We start from the raw sequence: 17,645 nt of genomic DNA, 5'->3' as shown, positions 1-17,645 counted from the left end.
GTAAGTAGTGTCAGAAAATGTATGTATTTAAATATAATTATGACGTCACAACTGTATTAAAATACATGTTTTATGTAATACAGTTGTGACTTTTTAATTTTCCGACACTTCCTGAATAAAAGTAATATAAGCAATTTCTTTTTTTTTTCCGAAAAATTGTCCGTATTTGCTCGATTTTTAGATTTTCAACAAATTGGTTTTCGTTTTCCAATATTCTATGTGAATAACTCCTCCAAAAATGAGGAAAAAACACAATTTTTTGATTCCCACATCATGCACCTTTAAATATATATATTTATTTATTCAAAAACGTCGTAACAAAACAGAAAGTATAGAATAATCACCGGGAGAAACAAACTTGAATAATTTGAATGATCCTGTAAACCAGAAGTAGTTAAGGGGATCAAGTTGGGTGGGAAAAATAATTAAACGGGATAGAATTTAATCGTGAAGCAAACATTTGACGGCTCATTGTCTCCGGAAGTAACTTGGCCATACGGTTCCATAGGTGAAGATTGACTAGTAGGAAGCTTTCGTTGATTGATCCACAAGGGCACATCATGTACGGATATCTGGACGAGCGAGCCTTCCTCACAGTTGATGCGGCATTTGGAAAGTGGTATTCACCAGACAGGATGTTGTGATAGGTCCTCAATATTTGAAGAATCCGCAGGTGTTGAACTGACTTTTGGTTCATCTGAGCTAGACGGTTTTCATATGATGAGTATGATAGATTGCAGCGTTGGAAGACTCTTCTCGAGAAAAACTTCAGTGGCGACTCCAGTTGTTTAATCAGATTTTTAGAGATCGGGTTGTAGACCCACCTTTAAAAATCAATATTCCGGATGAGGCCACGTCGTCAAGCCTTCCTTCCTTCCTTCCGAAGAAGAAGAAGTATAGTATTCTTCTTCTTCTCTACACAAACATGAGAAGTCAACAAGGGCGCGGCGGCGATGCAGTGGTGTTCCCCGGGGAGTGTCCCACACCACCCCCTATTTTTCATGTTCTTGGCCCTCTTTCCACTCTCACTCACTCATTTTTCACATATATATCCATCCATCCAACCACCCTTTATTTCTTCCAGCTGATACTTTTTTTTTGTAGCAACACGTGCTGTATGAAACTTTAAAGAAACTTCAAAAAATGTGAGAATATTGGAGAAATATTGGATTTTTTTTGAATAAAACAACCGTGAAGACAATTTTTGTGATTTGTTCTCAAAAAAAAGTCGATGATTCGCTGTTTAAATTTTTTCAGAGGATTTTATTTTACATAATTTTTTCCATAGTTTTCTACACATTTATGAAATAACTCAACACGAACGAACAGAAAATGAATAACTGGAAATATTTTCAAAATTAATGTTGTCGATGGAGAAAATGTAGTATTTATGCTCAAAAATTTAAGAAAATTCAACAGCATTTTTTGAAAAAAAATATTTTAATCTGAAATTCGCGCCAAAATTTGAATAATTGTTATTTCACAAAGAAATATTCGAAAATTGCACTTTTTTAATAAAATTTTGCTCTAAATAAGTAATATAATTTTTCCAACCAATTTTGCTAGAAATTGAGAAAATTAACAAACAAAATATTGATTTAAATGTAATTATTGGTTTTTTTTAATTGAAAAGTTTATGAAAACTGGCTGGCGGCCTAGGATTTTTAGAGTTAAATTTTGAACGTTTTTCGTCGATTTTTCAACTGAAAATGCGGATTGTTAACAGACAGATTTTTTCCATTTTTCTTGTGCAATAATTGGAAGTTTTAGCACAAATACTATTACGGGAGCACAAAATTCTGAAAATGCGTATTGCACAACACATTTGACGCGCAAAATATCTCGTAGCGAAAACTACAGTAATTCTTTAAATGACTTCTGTAGCGCTTGTTTAGATTTACAGGACGTCGATTTTCGGAATGAATTAAAATTTAATGGATATCGCAGTCGCTATTCGAAAATAAATTCATTTCGAAAATCGAGCCCGTAAATCGACACAAGTGCTACAGTAGTCATTAAAAGGATTACTGTAGTTTTCGCTACGAGATATTTTGAACGTCAAATATGTTGTGCAGTACGCATTCTCAGAATTTTGTGATCCCGTAATATTTTTATAATATGTACAAGATGTTGCATTGTTGATTTTAATTTACTTTTTTCCTAATTTCTTTTTTATCCTAAATTGTTTTTTTCTCATCTATAAAATTCTATACATTTTTTAAGAGATTGTATTCAGGCGAAAATTTCCAAAAATAAAGTTGAACGTACTGAAAAACATTATAAATTTGTTCAAAAAACTTACCAAAATTTTAAATATTTCTCGCTAAAAACAAAGAATCTGACGATTTTGGATATTTAAAATTCTAGATTTTTTTCTAGAAAGAAATTCTAGAAAATTCTAGAATTCTACAGTGCATTTTTTTCCAACTACTACGACTTTAAAGGCGCGCGCATTTTCGAGCAATGGTCTCGCCACGCGCATCCCATTGATTTGTTGAGCGCATGGCGAGACCAATGACGGGACCTTTTTGTATAAATGCGCGCGCCTTTAAAGTCGTAGAAGTGGAAAAAAATGCACTGTAGATGATGTTGTAATAATTTATTTTTAATATTTAATTTTAATATTTTAGCTGTTGAGAATACTCCTTCTTTAATTCTGGAAAAATCAGCTCGCCATTTATCATTTCGTCGCTGTCACTGACAATTTAATTTCCTATATTATCTTTTTTTCAGGTATCAATCATCACCATGGTCTACTCTTATCAACTGTCTCCACACACTAGTTCCATAACACATTTTTTTTTTTTTTTTTGGGTTTTTCGGTAACCACATATTTCGTAATTCGTTGTTAATTTGTTAATTTTCTGCTGGTGTTGTTCTTGTTCCTGTTCTGTTTCTTCACGGTACTCAATAATTATCTGTTTTTTTTTCTGTTTTTTCAACTCCCGTAGCCCCCCTCGTTCAATATGATTAGGTCACGGTCACTATCAAATCAAGAACATTTGCCCTCTCTTTTTCCTGATGGTTTTTTCAAAGAGGTGGTGGTGGTTAATTCGAATTGCGAATATACCAGTTTTCTGCCTCCCTATTACTCTGATTTCTTTTTGATTGTTCGATTTCTCCTCGCCGTTCTTCTTCTTTTTTTTTACTTTTTTTGTTGCACTACTTGTTACTTTTTTGTTCGTTTTGAATTCGTTCTCCTCTTTCTCTCTAATTATAAAGTTTTTTTCGTAGATTTTCCATTTCCCCCGTTGTGCTTATTTCCTCGTCATATTCTATCCGGTTGTTTTACGCCAGGCTTTTCATATTTTGCTTTTTATTTTATTTTTGTGTGCAAAAAATTTCAAATTTCCCCCAATTTTTTGCAGGATTTTCTCGAGTTGTGTTAGACTAGAACGACAGAAAATGGATTCGGATGAGGTGAGATTTTTTGCTTAAAATTTTTATATTTTATAACTATTTCCAAAAAAATGATTAAAAACAGAGTTTTCCGAAAATTGAAAAAAAAAAAATTTTTTTTAATTTGGAATAATTATGAAAAAAAAACTCCAATAAAAGAGAATTGAAGAAAAATTGACAAAACAATTTTTGAAAACTTTTGGATTTAAATTTAGCACCAAAGTTTGAAAAAAATCTATTTCATAATGAAATCGTCAAAAAATTGGAATTTTTCCAAAACTTTTTTCGGTTTTCGACTTTTTTTTTTTGATTGAAAAACAGATTTTATCTGATATTAAATACGTTTTTATACGTTTTTGAGTAAAATTTAGCACTAATTTATTTTTTTTTAAATATAAGTTTGAATTTCGCGCTAAAATTCAAAAATCAAAAAAATCTGGAAAAAAATTTTGAAATCGGATTAAACTTGATTTTTTGCAAAAAATGTTAAACATTTTGAAGTTTAATATTCAAAAAAATGCAAAAATTGAAGAAACTTCGACTTAAAATTATTTTTTTATTTGGGAAATTTCCAGAAAAAAATCGAAAAAAATGTTTCAATATAAAATCCGTTTTTAATTATTTACTTATGAGATTTTTTAAATTAAACGTTACTGGAAATTGAATTTTTGAGGTTTTTGCTATTCAACCATACAAAAATAGAATTCAATCTTTTTCGCAAATTTAGATTTTTTTTTTGTTCAGAAAATTATATTTTCAAAAATTTCAATATTTTTTCAGGTTCGTAAACGTAAGGAGTATGCCGAGAGAAAAGTGAAGGAACGACATGCGGCTCTTCGTAAAGAGGCTGAAGAAAAAAGAAAACATACTGTTGAGCATCGGGAAAGGTTTGTCACTATCGTAATTAATAAGCTAAATAAGAAAAATGTAGGGTTTTTCTTTAAAATTTCTGAAAATCCCCCGCCCGAATTAGTCTATTTTTCTTCATAATTTTTCTAGTTCTAGTTGCGAGCCAGCTCCATTTTTTGTGTGTTTTCTTAATTATTTTTTGTTTAGAAAAGTTTGGAAATTTCTAAAAAAAATTTAATCAAAAATTAAAAAAAAAAAAAAAGTTTGAGCTTCAAAATGTCTAATAGGAAAATCGAAAAATTGAAGAAGAATGTCCATTTTTACCAAATTTCGTTTATAATGTTAATGAAAAAAAAACGAAAACATAAAATGTATCTAGAAATTAAAGAGAAATAGCCAAAACTTTATGCTGTTTTTTTTCGAAATTTTTTTTTTCAATTTTTCAGAAATCGAAAATAGAAAAACCGAAAATTTTTCGTTTAAAAAAATTGAAAATTTAAAAATTTTGGATTTTTAATTTTTCAGGAATCGAAAAATCGGCACCCTCGTTTCGAAATTCCCATATTATATAATTTTCTTGAAAATTTTGATTTTCTGTGTCAAATTCTCCAATTTTCTAATTTTCCCGCAGCAGCTGCGTTCTGTTCTAGTTGGAGCCAGTGCTCCAAATTCTTTGGCACCTGCTCCAAGTTCTAGGCGCACTAGGCCAGATGCGGAGCACCTGCTCCAAAAATTGTAGAAAATCGCCCAACGCATAGTCAGTTTCAGAGTTCAATCAGTATTGAAACGTGAACAAATTGCTCTTCAAAAGCGAATGCAGCAGTTAAATGAGGATGAAGAACGAAAAAAGGTCACGTTGGCCAAACAGCATGAAGTTTCATCTCGAATCGCTGCCATCACAAAATCGCCGAAATCTTTTGCATTCGGATCGTCAACACCACGTACGTTGGCTTATCTCGATAATTTGCCGAAAAGTGAGCAGCAGTATGATAAGAAGCTTCGGCCATTGGATCAAGGGCCTAGTCAGACGACTAGTCCCACTTCTACTACTGTGAGTTTTTTTTAAATATTTTTTTTTATTTCAGTGAAAAAATTTCGAGCTTTTTATATTTCGGACGGAGACAAAAAAAAATAAAAATTTTGGTTCATTTTTTTTTTAATGGCAGAAAACAAAATAATCAAAAAAAAACCTAATATAACTGTAAAAGATTTATAAAAGGCTTCTAAATTTTTATTAATTTTTTTGAACGTTTTTTTTAATATTAAATTATCAATTTTAGGCCAATTTCAGAATTTTTTTTCCAAAAAAAAATTCCTGAAGAATTCTATGTTTCAGCTATGTTTCAAATTTGCCGAAAAACACAAAAATACCAAAAATGACGTCCACAGAAAAAATTGAAAATATATTTATATTTCTGGCCAAGTGTGTCGTTTTTTTGGTTTTTTCGGACCAAAAAAAAAACAAAAAATTGTTCTTCAAAAATTCTATGTGTTTCAAAAAATGCTATGTAAAAATCGAGAATTAAAAAAAATTTTAAATAGCTTTTTTTGGAGAAATTCGATTTTTTCTGTTTTTTGCAACATTCCTGTTGCTAGGTGTCATTTTCCTATTTTTCGATTTTTTTTTTCAAAAAGAAAATCGAAAAATGAAAATTTTCCAATTTTTCAAATTTCTGGAACATCGTAAAATCGAAAAAAAAAATTGATCAGAAAAATAAACAAAAAAAATGGATTTTTTATCTAATTTTGTTCATATTGGTGTGAAAAAAACCTATGTCTTCTAAAAATAAAATTAAAATAAAAAAATAAAAATTTTTAATTAAAAAAAAAAAAAAAAATCAAAAGAAAAAAAAATTTTTTAACTAATTTTAGTAAAATCCAAAAAAAAACAATTCAAAAAATCAAAAAATTTGGCGATTTTATTTAAAAAATCGAAAAACCGACACCCTTGATAATTTGTTGGTTTAAAAATAAAAATAAAAATTGTCTATATTCAGGAATCTTGCTTGAATCTCCGCTACGTCGAGGTATCTATGATGGTTTTTTGTCCATTTTGTTTTGAATTTTTGAATACCCGTGACGAGTTTTCCAATACAACTACAACACACAAAATAACCATTCTATCCTTATAACTCTCAGTTACTAAATGGAGATTTTGCTTTAAAATATCCAAAAAATAGTTTAAAATTTGGTAAAACCACGAAAAAATCGAGAAAAGTTCAAAAATTGGAGGGAATTAAAATTGGAAAATTTTGTAAAAATTCAAAAATCTAACTTTAAAGGTGGTGTTGTCAAGTTTTTTTTTTGCTTTGCTAGACTCAAAATTGTCTGAAAACACCGAATTTCATAATGAAACTTCTTGAAATCTTCTCAAAAAAAAAGTTATGGCGGCTAAAAAAATGGCCTAAAATTAGTTAAAATTTGAAATTTGACCGACTTTTCAAGCGGCTGGAAACTAACTTTTTTGAAATTACCGTCTAATTTTGAGTATTCATTGCAATTATTTTGAGTTTTCAATTCGATTTAGGTATTTTAAAGTCGATGGACGGCGAGATTTTTTAATGTTTTTTACCTAATCTCGCCGTTTATCGACTTTAAAATACCTAAATGAAGTTAAAAATGCAAAATAATTACATTTTATACTCAAAATTTGACGGTAATTTCAAAAAAAAATGGTACTTGTGTATCACATGCCCTCATATTTGAATTAAATTTAATGTTCATTAATTTCTTCATTTAAATTAAACGTGATATACATTTTCTCTTTTTAGGCTTAGAAAATGCTATTTCCTAAGCCTAAAAATGCAAAAGTGTGGTTCACGTTTTTATTTCGCATAACTTGAGAAATTACTATTAAAATGAGGGCATGTAATACAAAAGTACCAAAAAAAAATAGTTTCCAGCCGCTTGACAAGTCTGTCAAATTTCAAATTTTAACTAATTTTAGGCCATTTTTTGAGCCGTCATAACTTTTTTTTGAGAAGTTTTCAAGAAGTTTCATTATGAAATTCGGTGTTTTAGACAATTTCGAGTCTAATAAAGCAATAAAAAAAACTCGACTACACCACCTTTGAAGTTAGATTTTTGAATGTTAACAAATTTTCTTGCTTGAAGTCCCTCCAATTTTTGAATTTTTCTCGTTTTTTTTGTGGTTTTTTCGAATTTTGGACTATTTTTGGATATTTTAAACTGAAATCCCCATTCACAATACTTCCCCTTCTCAATATATTCAATTTTCAGAGCAACACAACAAAAATGGGGCGACTCTCAATGACTCCACAGCGAGCTCCACCGGCTTCTCATCGTCCGGCTCCAGCGATGGCGTCAATGACTACATCGATGTATGTCACTTCTTCGGCACCATCAACACGACAAGCGAAGTCGATATCGAAACCTGCGGCGGTAACAACGAAGAAGGTTGGATCAATGATGACCCAGTCTGTGTACACACCAACAAGCCGTCCGGCTACTTCTTCCAGGCTCACGATGAAACAACCAGCTCGTGGAGCATCTACATCGGCTGCCCGGCCAAATAGTTCGTTCTTGCCGATATTTTTGAAGAAATATTGCATTTTTTTTCGCTTTTTTTGGATTAAAAATGGCCCAAAAAGACCGAATTTTGTAACAAGTCTTGAAATTTTTCAAAATTTCCCAAATTTCGTTAAAAAATCTTCGAAAAATCGTTTTTTTGCATAAAAGTGCTCACACTTATGTTATATTTATGTTACGGGAACATAATATCCTGAGAATGCGGACTGCACAACATATTTGACGCGCAAAATATCTCGTGTCAAAAACTACAGTGATTCTTTAAATGACTACTGTAGAGCTTGTGTCGATTTACGAGAATCAGTTTTAATCGGTAAAATATTAGAAAAAGCACAAAAATGACAAGATAATACAAAAAATGAAAAGAAAATTGAATTGTTTCGAAAATCGAGTCGCCGTAAATCGACACAGTAGTCAATAATTTAATGACTACTGTGTCGATTTACGGGGACTCGATTTTCGAAAGAATTCAATTTTTCGTGTTTTTTTGCCATTTTTGTGTTTTCTTCTAATATTTTATCGATTAAAAATGATTCTCGTAAATCGACACAGGCGCTACAGTAGTCATTTAAAGGATTACTGTAGTTTTCGCTACGAGATATTTTGCGCGTCAAATATGTTGTGCAGTACGCATTTTTAGAATTTTGTGTTCCCGTAATATTCAAACTCGTTGAAATTTGTATTTTTTTCACGAAATTTAGTTGTGTCTGACTTGGAAAACTAATTGAAATCCCTCGAACTTCAAATTTTCTGAATTTTTCATAGAAGAAAATTGAAAAAAGCAAGTAATAATGTGAATTGTGTGGTAGTTCAAAAATTTTGAATTAAAAAATTTCAAATTCAATTTTTCATAGAAAAACTATTTTTAAATTGATTTAAATTTAAATATCGTTATGAGCACTTTTATGGAAAAAAAAGATTTCTTGGAGAAAACAAATAAAAAAAATTTTGAAATTTTTTTGAAAAGTCTCGTTCAGGGGTGTGCGGCAAATTTGCCGAATTTGCCGTTTGCCGAGCTCGGCAAATTTGCCGAATTTGCCGAGCACGGCAAAGTTCAAAAAAGTAGATTTGCCGAATTTGCCGAGCTCGGCAAATTTCGAAATTTGCCGCACACGTCAAAAATTTGACAGTACAATTTTGACTAAAACTATTGATTTTTTAGCCAAAAATGTAGTAAAATGACACAAAATTGAGCTATTTTGATGCTTAAACAGACATACTACACGGAACTTATTCAGAAACCAGATGTGTGTTAAGAATTCAGTAGTTTTGGTGCTCCAAAAAACATTAAAAATATCAAATTTTTCCGAGTTTATTAGGCACGGCAAATTTGCCGAATTTGCCGAGCTTGGCAAATTTTGAGATTTGCCGCACACCCCTGGTCTCGTTATGAAATTCGGTCTCTTGAGCTCAAATTATCTCAAAAACCCTCGAAATATTAAATATTTTCGTTTAAAAAAAACTATGGAATACTAAAAGTTTTAAAATTTCCGGAAAAAAGTAATTTTTTCCAGCCGCAACACCATCAAGCTCGAATAATCGTCGTTCAATGGATCAACGAAAGCCACCAATGCCACGAAAACTTCCGTTTGGAAAGCCAGAAGCTGCAAGAAAGTCCGCGAGCCCAGTGGCTGCTCAGGAGCCAACTGCTCCGGTGGTAGTGGTGGCTCCAGTTGAAGCGATTCCAGAAGTTCCAGCGGTTCAGGAAGAGGTGCTCACTGTCGAGGAACCAGCAGCTCCAGCTCGAGAGGCAGTTGTCGAAGAAGCTCCAGAAGCTGTAGTTGAGCAGGAAGAGATTACTGTAGCTCCAGAAGCTGTTGTTGCAGAAGAGCAACAAATTGCTCCAGAAGCTACTCCTACTGTAATTGAAGAGCATCATAATGAGGTTACTGTAGCTCCAGAAGCTCCAGAGATTCAAGAGCCTTCAGAACCAGCAACAGAGCCCATCCCGGAGCCAAATGAGCCAAAAGACGAAGAAATCCAAAGAAATGAAGAAATGTTCCATGAAGATACTTCAGAATCACATCTTGAATCATCTACGAACACTTCCCTAGCTGATGAGCTCATTAGCATTGGAATTGATCAGTCACAAGAGATTTTGCCGTCGAAGCCGGAGATACTTGAGTTGGTAGGTTGCAAAAATAGGAAAACTCGGATAGAAAAATGTTGAAAATTTCCAGAAAAATGAAAATTTAGTTAAAATTTGACGAGAGAAAAAGGAAAATTTGAGCATTTTCAGCCAAATTGTATAATAATTTTTGAGTATTATATTGAGCATTATTTTACAATTTTGAATATTTTCAACAGGAGTTTAGTGATTAGCATTTCTTCATAATTTGACTATTTTTGAGCATTCTCATCATGATTTTTTCAAGTCTTCAGCATTTTAATCATGATTTTAAGCATTTCGAGCATTTTCAACATGATTTTCGGGTTTTTTTTAGCATTTTCAGCAGGAGATTAGTGATTTTCGAGCATTTCTGCTTTATTTTTTACGATTTTTGAGTATTTTCAACATGATTACTCAATTTTGGAGCATTTTCAGCAAGATTTCAGTGATTTTCGAGCATTTCTGCATAATTTAACGATTTTTTCAGAAAGTTATATCAATTAAGAATATTACTTTTTACAAAGCCAAAAAAATAACATGCTGAAAATGGCCGAAATTAGAAATTTTTCCAGTTTTTTATGTGTAAATTCTGGAAAAATCGGAAAACTAACCTGACAGCAAAAAATCCACCGAAAAATGAAAAAAAATTGAATTTTTCAAAAATCAACAAAAATTCGGATTTTTCTCTTTTTTTTGGCTGAATATTAACATTTTTTGAAAAACAATTTTTTTGTTTTTAGTCCAAAAAAATACAAATAAACATTACAGAAACACTAAATTCTGAGAATGCGTATTGCAAAACATATTTGACGCGCAAAATATCTCGTAGCGTAAACTGCAGTAATTCTTTAAATGGCTACTAGTGCTTGTGCTTGTGTCGATTTACGGAAATCATTTTTAATCGATAAAATATTAAAAATTACAATATAATACGAAGAAACGAAGGACAATGGAATATCGTTGTAAATATTCGAAAAGAAATTATAAACCATTTCAAAAATCAAGATCCCGTAAATCGACACAAGTGCTACAGTAGTCATTTAATGAAAATACTGTAGTTTTCGCTACGGGATATTTTGCGCGTCAAATATGTTGTGTAATACGCATTCTCAAAATTTCGCGTTCCCGTAATATTTTTTTGGACTTAAAACAAAAAAAATTGTTTTTCAAAAAATGAAAATATTCAGTCGGGATGAGGGAAAAAAATTCCAATTTTTTGTTGGTTTTTTGAAGAAAGTCGATTTTTTTCATTTTTCAATGAATTTCAAAAAATGTTGGTCAAAAATCAGCGACTACTAAATTAAAACTACCTTATTTTCAGCATTACCCCCTTGTGGAAGAACAAAACGCTGTTATTGCCCCAGTCGGAGCAGGAGAAGGAAGTGGTGTCAACGATCTGATCGGTGTCTTCGGAAACGACTTTATCAATCAAAATCAGCCACCACCGCAGCAACAGCAGCAGCAGCAGAGACTTGTCCAATTCGACGAGGATACTGACAGTGGAAAAGCGTCTCCAACATCATCAGAGACATCATCAACAACTGATGAAGTTACTCCGAGAGGTGCAATTGAAGAAGAAGCTGCTGCAGAGAAGATCACAGCTCCCCGAGTTCTTCCGATTGTTCGATCAGCTGAAGATATTGCGAGAAAGGAGAAGGAGATTCGGGAGAGCGAGGAACGCAAATCCCGGCTCGCCGCGATTCTTGCAAAGTCGAGAGGAATGGCGTCGCCGATGACGAACACGTTGCCACCGACGGCTGATGATATTAAGGGTAGGTGGTTTTTTTTTGAAAAGAAGAAGAAGAGTGTGTTCAAAAAGATTTTCTCTTTTTTTTTTTTTGGGAATGCGCGTTTAACCCCTTTGTCGATTTCCTTTGGATCAGTTTGAGCACATTATTACAGAATTACAGAATTTTAGAATTAAATGTGAAGTATTAGCGTGTTTGGATTTTTAGGATTTTCTCTGAATTACAGAAAACAGTGATTATATACCACTGTAAAAAGATTTATAGAATTCTTCTAATTTTTAATATTTTTTTTTTTTCAATTTTGCAACTAAAAAAAATTATAAAGGACCAACGAAGAGTGTCGTTTTTTGAATTTTTTTCGATTTTTCGATGTTTTTGGAGAGAAAATCGAAATACCTAATTTTTAATATACATTTTTTTTTTCAATTTTGCAGCAAAAAAATTAGCTAAATAGTTCAGAATTATTTTTGAATTTCCGCGCATTGAAAAAAATGTAGAAATTTTCTTTTTCGATAAAATCCTTTTTTTTCATTCGAAAATCAAGATAAGATGGTTTTTTTTTCAGTTTTGCAAAAAACATTGAATTCCCACACCTAATTTTGGAATTTTTGGCGTTTTCCACGAAAGAAATTCAAGACTGCACAATTTTTAGATTTTTTAAATTAAAAAATTCCAAAAATTGCGAATGTTTCCCTGAAAAAAATCTAGAAAACCGCACATTTCGAGCAATTTTTTTCCTATTTTTGCAACAAAAAAATTCGTTTTTCTTTTAATTTTGATTTGAAACAGAATTTTTCTGACAGTTTTCAACTTTAAAAAAATCGTAAGAAATTCACCGAAGCTCTGTTTTTTTTCTGTTTTTCGACGGAAAATTTGTCCACTGGACTTTTTTTCAGTTTTTTTTTTTTTAATTAAAACAATTCCTAAAATTCCGAATTTTTGCCTGAAAAAAAATGTGCAAAGCTCCACAGAAATTATAGGCTCCGGGAGTTAAAGTAGACACTTCCCTTGTTAGATTTCAAGTTTTTTAAACCGAAAAAATGAAAAAATCCAATTAGTTTAAGCGCAAAATGAAAATGCCAAAACTAGGTCATTCGGCCCTTTCTAATCTTTTTTGTTGCAAAATTGAAAAATAATTGATAAAAGTTTGGTCATTTCTATAAATCTTTTTACAGTGACTCTGTTCTCTGTTAGTTAGAGCTTAAATTCCCTACATACACCACACTTCACTTTTAAATCAGTTAAAGCTCGCTCCCCTTTCAAATCTATCTATCAAAATTAAAATAAAAAGAAAAAAAAACGATCGGTGCCCCCCTGTAGATTCAACACCAGCAGTCACTTCTGCATCACTGCCTTTGCTGCCATCTTCCCCTGAGCCATCTTCTTCTTCTTCTTCACCTGCTCAGCAGCCATCTGCATCCACTGAAGAGACTGCCGAAAAGGCATCGAATGGTGAGCTCGTCCCTCTGATCCTGATGGCATGATGTTTCTCTATTTGTGTGGTGTGTGTGTGGCTTTAATAGCTTTTGTCTCGGTGCTTTGTGTTCGCGGCTTCTTCTTCTTCTTCTTCTGCTTCTTCTACACACCTCAGTTTTCGTCGTCGTCGTGGAATTTTGTGGAATTCCTTCCGATTCTACTTTTTTCGTTGTGTAACATTGAAATTCTTGCGATTTCCATTAATTTAAATATTTTTATCAATGAAAACAAATAAAATTTCATGGAATGTTGACTCGCGTCGAAATTCTGCTGAAAATGGAATATTTCATGCATTTTTGTTTTTTTTTTCATTATTAAAAAATCATAAAATAATATTGGAATCATAAGAAATTTCAGTGTAAAACAACGAAAATACGAGAAAAAAACGAAAAAAATCAGTGTGAAAACTAAATATATATGGTTGAAAAGTATTAATCTCTCGTAAATCCACACCTGCGGCACGGTTATCATGGGCGTGGCGTCTCTCTGGCGGCAAAATTTGTCGTTTGAATGGATTTTCGGATTAAAAAAAATTAATATAAAATCAGGGAAATTTTTTAAAATTTTTTCACATCGATATTCGGTTTCAGGAGCATAATTAGAGGCACCGCGTTTTCAAGACCTGGTGAAATTCCGGATTTACGTTTTCCGAATCTGGCACCGTGCCAACGCACAAAACGCTTTTTTATTCATTCGACGCACGTTGTTTTTTCGAAATTTTCTTCTAGAAGAAACGCTGAACAACACGCGACGCGTAACAACGGAGCATCGTTGTCACGTTTTTCTCCGAGAAAAATAGCGTTTTAAGAGTTGGCACGGTGCCAGATCCGGAAAACGTAGATCTTGAAATCGTGGTGCCTCCATAAGTAGGGTCTATGGAGAAATTTCGATCGTAACCGTTAGTCATTCTTTGAAGTACGAAAAGTTTTCGAAAACAATAGTGTCTAGTTTTTCTGGCTTATTTGAAATGAATCCAGCCAATTTTTTAAAAGTTTTTTTTTTTCAAATATCATGTTTCCCAGTTGACGCTACACCTCAATACAAAAAAACTTGGTTCGCTACTAAATTTTCAACAATTTCACTAAAAACCCGTTGTGTATATATTAGGTCTCCAAATAAGTTCCGGGTCAAAAATCATAACTTTGTTCGCTGCAAATCGATTTTTATGAAACTGTGGGAATTTATGTTATCAACCATGATCTTTCATTTGACAATAGTCACAAAAGTTTTTGAACACCCCAAGTGCACTAACTCGGAGCCAATTTTTTCAGGCATTTTTCTGATATCGCTTCTTTTCAGCTTTGAATTGAGGGTTGTGTGCGGATTTTGCTTTGTTAAGAATACATTATTAGAAAACGACAAAAGTTTGGAAAAAAATCCATCCAAAAAAAATTTTTTTGGTTGATCATCAAAAAATCTTCAAAAAATTTTTTGTCGAAAATTCTTGATTTTTCCTACAAAAATGATGTAACCAAGTGTAAACTATTTTTACACATAAAAGTCAGTTGAGTTGGAAATTTGAATCTCAAGAAATATTCAAAAAACTCAAAAATTATCCGAAAAAATTATTTTTTCTATCACCATTTTAGTGTTTCGAACTAAACTGATATGTTTTGTATGTGTAAAAATAGTTTACACTTGGTTACATCATTTTTGTAGGAAAAATCAAGAATTTTCGACAAAAAATTTTTTCGAAGATTTTTTGACGACCAACCAAAAAAATTTTTTTGGACGGATTTTTTTCCAAACTTTTGTCGTTTTCTAATAATGTATTCTTAACAAAGCAAAATCCGCACACAACCCTCAATTCAAAGCTGAAAAGAAGCGATATCAGAAAAATGCCTGAAAAAATTGGCTCCGAGTTAGTGCACTTGGGGTGGTCAAAAACTTTTGTGGCTATTGTCAAATGAAAGATCGTGGTTGATAACATAAATTCCCACAGTTTCATAAAAATCGATTCGCAGCGAACAAAATTATGATTTTCGACCCGGAACTTATTTGGAGACCTAATATTAATGATTTGTCGTATTTTTCAGTTTTGATTTGATTTTCACCAACCAACCAACCCAGCTACCATTTGTTGTTGATATATTAATATGCATAAAATCCCTATTGAAATTAATTTTTTCTATTTTTCAGAGTCTGGAAGAGCAAATGATGTGCTCGCCCGTGTCGCTGCGATGACCAACTCGTCCTCGTTGCAAAGGATTTTACAGCGCAAGCAGGGCAGCAATCCGTCACTTCAGGTATAATTTCTAAAAAACCAAAAAAATATTTTTTTCTTCCAAAAAAAAAATTTTATTAAAAAAAAACTAATTTCCTCGAAAAATCAAAAAAAAAACTTTAAAAGTTCCAAAATGCTTCAAAATCAACTTTTTTCAAAAAACCTTTTTAAAAATTGGGTTCTTTACAAAAAAACTTTTTAGAAATCGAATTTTTTAAACAAAAAAATGTTGAATTTTCCGGAAACCGAAAAAAAACCAATTTATTTTAAAAATAGCAAACATTTTTTGTAAAAAAATCACATTTTTTCCAAAAAACTTTTTAAAAAAAAATTATTTTCAAAAAAACCAAAAAACTTTTTGAAAAACAAATTTTTTCCAACAAAAAAAACAAATTTTTCGAAAACCGAAAAAATATTTTTTCCAAAACAAAAATTTTCCAATTTTCAAATTAGAAAAACCACAATTTTCTACAAAAAAAATTAATGTTTCCAATTTTTCCAAAAAAAAAATTTCTAAAAGAAACTAATTTTTCAAGAAAGTCGAATTTATCCGAGAAATCAAAAAAAAAATCAATTTCCAATTGTTCTCGCATTTAACAAATTTTCAATTTTCCAGACATCTGAATCGACGGGCGGTGAAATCTACTAAAAATCCATCACAGTTCATCATCATCATCAACTCTCCAGTTTTCATTCATTGCTTACGGGTTTCTCTTCATTACGGTAATAAGTTTTCCGACTAAAATTCAGTTTTTTTTTTCAAAATACACGAAAACTCTTTTGTTTTGAAAATCCGAAAATCCATTGGTTCTAGTTTTAAATTCAAAAATTCAAACGGCAAATTTTGCCGCCAGAGACGCCAATTCGATTAAAAACAGTTTTTTAAAAGTGTTTTTGGATTTTTTTTTTCGAAAAAAAAATTGCAATTTTTTTTGGGTATTTTGGAAAATTTTTTAGATTTTTAAAAAGTTTGTTACAAATTTTTTGCTCTTTTTTTGAGGAATTTTTTCACTTTAAAATTCGGTATCAGGAGCGTGTCATTTTTGTGCCATTTTTCGAAGTTTTTCGGTGAAAATCGAAAAATCGAAAAAAATGTTCAGAAAATTTACCATAAAATATGATTTTTTATCTAATTTTGTTTATATTGGTAAGAAAAAACATTAAAATTTCTTCTAAAAAGAAGGATAATGGCCAAAATATTAAGCGAATTTTTTTCGAAAATCGGAAAATCGAAAAATCGAAAAACTAACATTTTCGATTTTTTGAAAAAAAAATCGAAAAACTGACACCCTTGATCAGGAGCATAAATAGGGTCTATAAAAAATAAAATTAAATATTTTAATCCAATCTCAATAATTTCCAGATCTTGCCCCATCCAAAAGTGCATTTCGACAGTTTTTGTTCCAGTCTCAATTCAGCCGCCTTCATGTCAACTCGCTTTATTCTCCATTGAAATCCTCTTCCTCACCCACCTCCTGTACACTATTCTGTACTCTCTCTCTCTCTTTCCATTTCCCCAATTATCTTGAATATGCTCGTATTATATCGCATCCATGTAAAATAGATAACTATTGCTCATCATCTTTTCCCCATGTTTTTTTTGGTGTATTTGCTCTTCTGTTTTGTTCTGGTTTTGGATTTTTTTAATTCAAAAAATTCGATTTTTTCTTCTCGGGAAAGGTGAGTTTTCTAGTTTAAAGCCCTTCCCAATCAGAGAATAATCTATTTCTTCTGCTCCCCCATACGGTTCTTTATCGCAAAAAGAACAGTTTTTCTCGGAGATCGGTCCTCTTCTTGAACGGTCTTGAAGGGCCGTTTTAGTCTCATCTCAACCTTCCAAGAAGGGTACGGAGCTTTTTTTCAAATTTTTATTATATATGACTATGGAAAAAGTGCATAAATCGTTCTGTTCACCAAATCTACTCTTTATTGAAAAAAAACACACACAATTTAGCAGATTTTCAGCGGGTTTTCTCACAAAATTGAGGCTTTTTCGTGTTTTTGGCGATAAAAATTGTCGCTTTTAACCGGAAAAGTTGTAAAAAACGCACACATTTTTCAAGAAAAAACTTAGAATTTTTGCCAACTAATGTAATTTTTAAAATTTCCTCTGAAAAATTCAAAATTCCAGCTTCAAAAATTGGAAATTTAAAGTTTTCGCTCGGAAAATTAACAGTTTTGTAAAATTTTCAAATTTTTTAGCTCCAAAATATGGGGATTTACTAAAAAATTGATGTATTTGTTTCAAAAATTGGAAATTTGGAAAAATTCGAAAAAACCCCAATTTTTG

The 17,645-nt window shown here is 31.6% G+C and overlaps 1 protein-coding gene across 3 annotated transcripts; it reads left to right on the top strand.

The window, feature by feature from the left end:
• Window positions 1-3,358: 3,358 nt before the first annotated feature.
• On the top strand, window positions 3,359-17,275 carry M01B12.4 (Ensconsin). 3 transcript variants are annotated; one of them, NM_170840.8, is made up of 10 exons: window positions 3,359-3,420; window positions 4,180-4,286; window positions 5,017-5,299; window positions 7,489-7,783; window positions 9,312-9,925; window positions 11,229-11,679; window positions 12,976-13,107; window positions 15,271-15,377; window positions 15,972-16,078; window positions 16,719-17,270. In NM_170840.8, the coding sequence occupies exons 1-9, from the start codon at window positions 3,406-3,408 to the stop codon at window positions 16,002-16,004; spliced, it is 2,037 nt and encodes a 678-aa protein (NP_740825.2). In that variant the 5' UTR covers window positions 3,359-3,405; the 3' UTR covers window positions 16,005-16,078; window positions 16,719-17,270. The 3 variants fall into 3 exon arrangements, with proteins under 3 accessions (NP_740825.2, NP_001370572.1, NP_740823.1); NM_001383929.1 differs by lacking the exon at window positions 12,976-13,107 and adding an exon at window positions 6,246-6,275 and having other exon boundaries at window positions 3,369-3,420; window positions 16,719-17,275; NM_170839.7 differs by lacking the exon at window positions 12,976-13,107 and having other exon boundaries at window positions 3,369-3,420.
• The last annotated feature ends 370 nt before the right edge of the window (window positions 17,276-17,645 follow it).

Source organism: Caenorhabditis elegans, chromosome I (assembly GCF_000002985.6).
Source record: "Caenorhabditis elegans chromosome I".
NCBI classification, from domain to species: domain Eukaryota; kingdom Metazoa; phylum Nematoda; class Chromadorea; order Rhabditida; family Rhabditidae; genus Caenorhabditis; species Caenorhabditis elegans.
The sequence above is the reverse complement of the archived record's forward strand: the minus strand, read 5'-3'. Positions and strand labels throughout refer to the sequence as shown.